General features: G+C 35.8%; 1 protein-coding gene across 2 annotated transcripts in view; it reads right to left on the bottom strand.

Annotated features, from left to right (window-relative positions):
- Positions 1-1,603: 1,603 nt before the first annotated feature.
- The window catches only part of LOC126251340 (ribonuclease P protein subunit p25-like protein), a 58,637-nt gene continuing 51,816 nt past the window's right edge, over positions 1,604-8,424 (bottom strand). For both annotated transcript variants that reach the window (XM_049951700.1, XM_049951701.1), the window contains exons 4-5: positions 2,185-2,301; positions 1,604-2,071 (exon numbers count right to left, since the gene is read on the bottom strand). In XM_049951700.1, the coding sequence (XP_049807657.1) occupies positions 1,813-2,071; positions 2,185-2,301 (376 nt within the window). In that variant the 3' untranslated portion in view covers positions 1,604-1,812. The remainder of the gene's footprint in view (positions 2,072-2,184; positions 2,302-8,424) is intronic.

Raw genomic sequence — 8,424 nt, 5'->3', positions numbered from 1 at the left:
GAATTATTCAGATGCAGGCCACATCACACAACTGCACCCATTGATAGTTTGTATGATGGTGCCTTTACCTGGGGGTAGAAGTATTTTTAATATTTTGGAAGACAAATGGTGACTTCTAAGTAGCCATAAAAAAACTCCAGTTCTAACCCTGTTAAAAAGCTATGTAATATCCATTTTAAAATCATTTTCTTGAAAGAAAAATACCTGTCCACACTATATTTTTTTTCCTTTCCCTAAGAGTGGATGCGGGGAGGGGGGGGGGGGGAAGGGGTGGGGGGGACGGGCAGCAGCGGCCTCTCCCTTGCTCCAGGCATGGGCACACTTGCTGTAATTTATGATATGTCTTAATGTCTGAGTGAAGACAATGCATCACTTGCACCCGTCTTTGAATGTCACTCTGCAAAACAGCTTCATTCCAGTGTTATCATATTAGTAACAGAGTGTCAAGATCTTTGTGCCAGAGTAAGATGCATTCTCAAGGCTGCAGTTTAATTGTTGCCTGCACTCCCAACTGTAATTAGAATAGTGTCTTCACTCAGTTGATTCTAACTTACTTATGACACTGATGAGCTCCACCTGTGGTGTAAAAGTATTAACTAACTGGTGATCGCTACCCAAAGAATTTTGTACCAGTTGCAACATTCCTCTCCTGTGACATTCAACAAACAAAAACACCTTTGAACACTATGCCCTGTAAAGCAAGACTCATTGTGAAAATAGTGAGTTGTATGAATGGTTTTGTGGAATTTCTCCAGAAATTAGATACATGTTATAACTATTAAGCTGTGCTATTGCAATTTATTACTCTCTACATAATTTGTGCACTTTTAAGTGGAGTATTCTAGTATTGCTGTGTCAATATAAGCACTGAAATTAAACTTTTAAAATGATGAATTTGTAAATAGTAGTGCCGAAACAACTTAAGTCTTCACTTTAATAACTGTGTACTTTCCAGTGCGAACAATATAATCAAAAATCCACTATGTAACCAATGATGTTACACCATTTGAGCATAAAATATTATTTCACCACAGCATTTTCAACTTTTATTCCACTGTGTTTATAACAAAATGGTTCAAATGGCTCTTAGCACTATGGGACTTAACTGCTGTGGTCATCAGTCCCCTAGAACTGAGAATTACTTAAAACTAACTAACCTAAGGACATCACACACACCCATGCCCAAAGCAGGATTCGAACCTGCGACCAGAGCAGTCATGCCGTTCCAGACTGTAGCGCCTAGAACCGCTCGGCCACTCCAGCTGGCACTGTGTTGATAGCACCTTCCAATACTAGACATAGAATTCTCCTCTTTATGACGGCTGTAGTACTTACCAAACAAACTCGCTCACTCACTCACTCACTCACTCACTTTTTCCTCTCTCACGGCTGCACTGTTATTCATATATTTTCACTGGAGTCTCTGTTAACCTCACTAAATATTTTACTTTAAGACTTCATTAACGGTTTTGTATTGGAGTAAACTTCATGTGAATGCTTTCTACATGCTGAGCACCATGTGCCCTTCTCTTTTGCAGAAATAAGATTTTACTTAATGTTATTCCTGTCAGAGAAATTGGTGTGTCTAATTAACACAAGTGTATAAGAAAGTAACTGATTCTGTGTAATTATATATTTTGTACAAATTCCATATGGCAGCAATGTTCAATAGGTAATAAGTACATCTTATGACTCAAATGCAAAAGTGACATTATTTTTTGTGCAACACCTTATTACCAGAACATATGCAGACAAAATAGGTCCAGTTAATGTATAGGAACTTTTGATAGGGAATTACATTCCATTTCACATTCACATTTGTTGACTACTTTCAGAGCCCCCACCAGATGTGCCAATTCTCCTCTGCCTATCTCCACCAGATTTTGGTGGTATCCTACCACTGCCAGCATGCTTTGGTTTTCTCTGATCTGATCGTAATCCCATTGCAGCAAATTCTTCATTAGATACCCGAGGACCCCTGTTGCGTTTTGGCTGATTCTGTTTCCTCACATGTTCAGAAGACCCTTCTGTGGATCGCCAGAATGTGTCGAAACTTCCTGGTGCCTGATAGCTGTAATATCAAATATAAATTAGTTGTTTAACCGTAAAACACATGAAAAACAGCCCACGAAACAGTAGAAGTATTTTCCAGTACAGTGGAATATAGAACAATGAATGCTTTACCCTGGTTCATTTTTATCAAGTGGGTCTTTTGAAAGAAGTATATGTATTGTAGGAATTTCTCGAATTACAACCAGTGTGTCCAGATTTTCCATTTGTGGTTCCCAGTACTCCTCCACCCTAGAACAAAAATACATTCTTCAAGTGTTGAAAGTTTTGTAACTTACAATTTCAGAACACTGTAATTTAAAAATGATAAGTCAAAAATGAAATATCAATGAAAGTACATCACTTTTCTTGGAATTCAATGGCACACAGAATAACTGAACTCAGAAAATTCTTTGAAGGATATTCTGTGAGTAGTTTACTAACTCAGTTTTATCAATTAAGCCAGAACATCTCATGGAAATAATTGCAAAGCCTACAGGAACATTAAGGAAGAGTGAAATTAAGCATCTTGTAGACGGAGATACCATTATAAGACTACAGTTAGGCTCAGTTGGAGAAAGATCGGGACTAAACCAACCTACCAATATTCACATGATACAATTTAGAAAAATTAAATCAAATTGGTTAGATGGAGATTTGATCTCACTCCTCTCAAGCTTAAGTCCAGCATTTTAGTCTCTGTTGGTCTGATAATCAAGACTGTGAGACACACAACAGAAAGAATGCAAGGTTTAATCCAGACATAATGTCTTAAAGTTCTAAGTCTGTTTTCACAGAGAACTATTGTTTTTTTTACAGATTTTAAATTCAATTATTATATCTAACTGTGGGGTTCTGTTCCTACCCTGTACCCTTTCCCCTGGAGATACAGATGCAGGATACTTTAAGCTGTATGTATCACGTGGGTAGTTCTAAAGGAGTATCAAAGCTGGCAGCCACACCTATCTATTACAGATCTCCTGGTTTAAACATGAATGCAAAACTACATTATAATCATTCTTCTAAGGACCAGTAGGTTGAATGTCTGGATCATATAATTAATTTATACATTTAGTGTTTTAGTTCTATTTATTTTACAAAATTATACAATTATGTATGCTATTTGCATTTAAGTTTATAGTGCAATAAGATAAATAAAATAATAACCGCTTCACTAAGTGTGGTCTGCACTTCCAGCTGTTATGTTTCACTTTTCATTTACTTCTTGATGAACAAATCTTAACAAATTGTCTCCTTTAGTTCAATATTGTTGTTGATTATTCTTCACTGGAATTTTCTGACATTTGAAGAGGATGAATGTCAATATCACAACTAACTAGGCAGCCACCAAAATGGGAACAAGTCACATTTTCCAAAAGATTATATTTGCAAAAGAGTATTACACATTGTGAGATACTGATCTAATGTAACAAACCCAGCAGTTTAGTAAATTTAACTTTTATCTGTGGAAAATTTAATGCAGTCATGCTGTCAATGACAACAGGCCATTGAAAGGAACTGAAAAGAGCAATTGTTTAACTGCCTATCGATCATGATAATAGAGATTCAAAACAGAGGAAAAAGTAGTTGGTCCATATTGAATCCACTAAAACTGCTAATGTAAGACCCATTACAGCTCTATGTCAAATATTTAGCATCATTGATAAAACAAGATGCTGCTACCAAACAGTGGTTGCAATGCACATTTAATTCTTTGTCTACGATGACAAACACAAGAAAATGTGAATATTATACACATTAGTCATACATTTAAAATATTTTTAAGATTAATACACAAATAATACATATGGACTGTCAAAGGGAAACTATAGCTGGAACACTATGCTTGTCCAGAATCTTTACGAACAAAGAAAGGACATTGCCTGTGATTTACACATTATTAAAAAAAAGCTTTTGATTGAGTGCAGTGCCTAAATGATACAGTTCCAATAAAACTGGATACAGATCATGAGGACATCCTATGTATCAAAACCTTATATTGGAATCAAACTGCACTGGCAAATTCAAATAATATGTATTAAATTAGGTTCATAATTAAGAGATGGATACCGTAGAAGTGTGAGCTTATCTCCACTTTCACTCACCCTTCATTTGAAAGCAATTTTCCCAGATGGTTTGGAAGATGTGGAAATGGGAATTAAACAGAAAGTGGCTCAACAACATTCACACTCTTGTTGATGTGGTCCTAATCACTGATAATGCAAATGATCAGCAAAATGGGCCTCAATATCAATAAGACAAAATTCATCATCATTTTAAGAAATTAAACTTATTTCAAAACTGGCACAGCATCTAATGCACTGACCACAGAATGAGTTGATAAAAGACCTTCTGAAAATTGGACATTTGACAGTGAGGTACAATTGTTGGTGAAGAAACCACTGCAAGTGCATCTGCTCTTACTGCCATAAGCTGATTTTTTCATTATTTACAAAGAAAATAAACAATACTGCATACATATGACAGCTGCTATTGCAAACATGTGTACATGTGTGTGTGTTTCCTCTCCCCCCCCCCCCCCCCACACACACACCTGTATGAAAAGGAACAAGAGCCTGAATAGTGTTAACTGTTTTCTATTACAGTGTTTCTGTACACCATGCATCAGTCCACTATAGGTAAGCAGCTGTCTTTCCCTTATTTTCCATTTTTTCCATCTATATATTTTCCATTATTGTTATGCACTGCAGAAAAGATACATGCAAAAAAATACTGTGTAAATAAAGGGTTTTGGATTTGGTAAACAATACCATGTAAATGCAGAAAAGCATGCACTCACAGCACGTTGTTGTTGTTTGCCCCGAGTCTCCCAGTGTTCGGAATCAGTTGTAGCTGTAGTTCATGAAAATGGACAGCACAGGATGATGTTTTTATTGAGGGAGAAATTGTTTCTCGGCAGAAATTAGTGTATGATTCCTTCCTGACGCGATTGATAGCAGTAATAAAATTATCTTACTTTCTACCTCGGATTAACAACAATCCACTGTAAATATGAAACTGAGTAGAAACTGCCACTTTATTTTTTGATATAAATTAGAACACCACATTTCACTCATTCTGTGCTTTAGTCATTGTTACCGAAGATTTTTATAATATCCACTTAATTGAAGGTTCTCCTGTAAATGCAGAACAAACAACAACTGACAACAGTAGTAACAGTGAAGTTTCATCCACAGATGAAGCATTGATTTTGTATATGGGGTTATCAGTTACTTTTCCTGCACCATCTAATGACACAGGTAATCTTCTTCCTCTTCTTTGAGTTGTTATTATTATTACTGACACTGTTTTCATAAAAACATGAATTTGAACTTCAACTTTGATCCTCTAAAGTTGGTTTATAATTTCTTTTATCTAGAAACTTTGCTGGTTGTATCCTAGAATGCTCATAATGATACAGCAGTCTTGTTTCCCACTGGAGACAACATTACTTCTTCACACTTATTACTACACGATCGTGCTCACTGTTTACCAGAAAATTCAGATAACTCATTTGAAGACTAGAGAAGCAAGGATGCTGAAAAAGAATGCCAAGGATTTTATGGTGTCTTAAACAGTGACAGGAAAAGGAAGCAATCTGGGAAAACATAAGGTTTGCAAAAATATGTTTTTCAATACTCTTGGGATTAACAAATGGATTGTCTGATATTGGTCGGCTAATTCTACACATGGGACGAAGCCAAATTCAGAATTATCATGTTTTCAAATAAACCAACCTAAAAAATAAAGATGGGAGAACCTTCATAAAGGAATTCCTCGACTGCTTTCCGAAACTGCCATCATATTAACACATTCAAGCAGAACCTTGAGGCTATTATACAATGTAAACACAGCTGTATGGACTCTACAAGGAAAAATGTAATATGGAGAAGGTTCTACCATTAAGTTAGGCCACCTTTAACTTTATTTTTGAGGAGGGTAACTTTAGCTCATTTTACTTCCACGTAGTCCAGTGCAACTCGTGTTGCAGTTATAGGCTCGAAAATTGAGTGAAGATGTGGAAGCAGCACATGGAACGTGAAGAGCAGGCAAGGCTGCAAAAAGACCTAGGTAAGAAAGATACCCAGCAGAAGTTGTTCTCAATTCACATCATGTGCTTGCAGGCCCGAAAGTAACTACATTTTTACATGCAAGTGCAGTTCATTACAAACAAATTTGGCTGTTCATAACTTTACAGTGTAGAATGCAGTATGATACTGGTTTGATAAAATGAAGGTGAATTGGGTGCATCAAATTTTGCTTCATATATACTGGAAACCCCATCAAAAATGATTAAGGATAATCCTGTCCAAATCGTTTGTATTCTGATGGCTGCACATATCAATACAGAAACATATGACTACCAAATGCTCTTTTAGGATTAGATTGACACTGAAGTACCAATTCCCAAAAGTTTTTGGAGAAAGGTCATACTTAGATGGAATGTGGCTAAGTTCTCAAATCCATTGAATACAAAGCTTAAAGGACATAAAGTTACTCCTTCTAGAAAATATGTCTTGATATGGGCAAGAAAACAGCAACGACCTTACAAAGTCCATTAACTATATTACTCTTTTTTCACCGATTATGCAGAGCAAAGTCTGTGGTTGTGTGACTGAATTATGCCTCAAAGAACTGGAAAAAAAGGGGGGGGGGCCTAACAGTTATGGACCTGAGGGTGATACAGTATACTTTCCAAATTATATTTTTACAAGTGCATTTTCAACAATACATGGAATAAAACCCGAGATGTCTGAGAAAAATTCTAGGGAATATTTTCTTTCTGAACCTTTACAAAGAAAGACAGAAAATCAAGAATGCCAATTGGGATCACTTACAAGAACTTAAACCATACTTCCTACAGATTGCCACTACTTTTATGACAACATCTCTTACCAATGAACATTATCTTTGAGGCTTCTCTTCCATGCGTAATAGTGCAGTGTAGTTCTGTGGGTCTTTATTGCTGCCTGAATGACGTTGGCACTTTTTTCTTGAGCAAATGTACAAACAATATCAGAACTACGTGAATGGTGTGTGTGTGTATTTGAAGTCTAATTGTGAAGTCTTTCAATAACAATTAGTAAACATTTCAAAATGGTGTTACTACTAGCTTTTTCAGCACCGAAAACAACATATAAGCATTAAGTCGTACAGGAGACTGACAAACGAATACTGTTTAAGTAACGTATCCTGCCAAAAACACCAAGAGTGTTCTCCGTATCTGCTGTAATTAAGATTCCTAAAACATATTTTCTTTGTTTCACTTTTTGATACAGTCTGAAATTTCATTGTAGCAGTACAATGCAAATTTAGCATCCCTGTTGAAAGCCTCATCTATTCATGACAGGTCTTTCTATCTTGTGTAAAATTTGTGTTTTGCTACTTACGCAGTATTGTTTCTTCACTGAAAAAATACCAGATTAAACAAGCTCTATGGCCATTCTTGAAATTATAAAACTACTTACATGTTTGGATTTTGAAATAGCCTGAAGACTACGGTTTGTAAAATGTTGCCTTTGTTTGGTATTTCTATACAATGTGAAAGACTGAACATTAGAAGACAGCATCTACAAAATGGATGCTTTTGGACTGTGACTACAGCACAGAGTACTTGAGATACCATCAACTGCGAGAATGCAAGTGTGTCAGCAATGACAGAGAACTGTGCAATAAAATTAAGAACAAAAAAATATGCATATTTGGGGCATACCATGCAAAACAAAAAAGTCTGATTCTAGAAGCTGACAATTGCAAGAAAAAAAATTACGGCAGGAGATGAACTGAAAGAAAAAGTATGTCTTAGTGTTCAACATTACGCGACAGATGATATTTTATGATATCCAAACACTGATACACCCTATAGTAAACGAGACTATGGAAAAGAATGATTTTTAACATCCATTACTGAAACAGATTGGAAAGTGAAAAAGCAGCAGCTTCTGTCACAATCTTCTAAAGACACAAAAGTTTCTTTAGGTGTTGTGACTTCTGATTATGGAGCTACTTGAAGTCAGATGTACACACTGTGTCTGGTTTTATTCATGAAAGATGCTATTCATCATATTGTGAAATCCTGCTGAGTGTTGTTGAATATCCAGGACATGTTACCATGAGTGTTGTGTGTCACATTGACTGTCTGTGATCATAGGTAACATGTAGATTGTAGTATGCTACTATAGAAACTACTGATGAGTCATCTGTTGTTGAAAAATAGCTATATATATATATATATATATATATATATATATATATATATATATATATATAACAGAGGGAAACATTCCACGTGGAAAAATATATCTAAAAAGAAAGATGATGAGACTTACCAAACAAAAGCGCTGGCAGGTCGATAGACACACAAACAAACACAAA

The sequence above is a fragment of the Schistocerca nitens genome, chromosome 4 (genome assembly GCF_023898315.1).
Source record: "Schistocerca nitens isolate TAMUIC-IGC-003100 chromosome 4, iqSchNite1.1, whole genome shotgun sequence".
NCBI classification, from domain to species: Eukaryota; Metazoa; Arthropoda; class Insecta; order Orthoptera; family Acrididae; genus Schistocerca; species Schistocerca nitens.
This window is presented reverse-complemented; position numbering and strand designations above follow the sequence as displayed.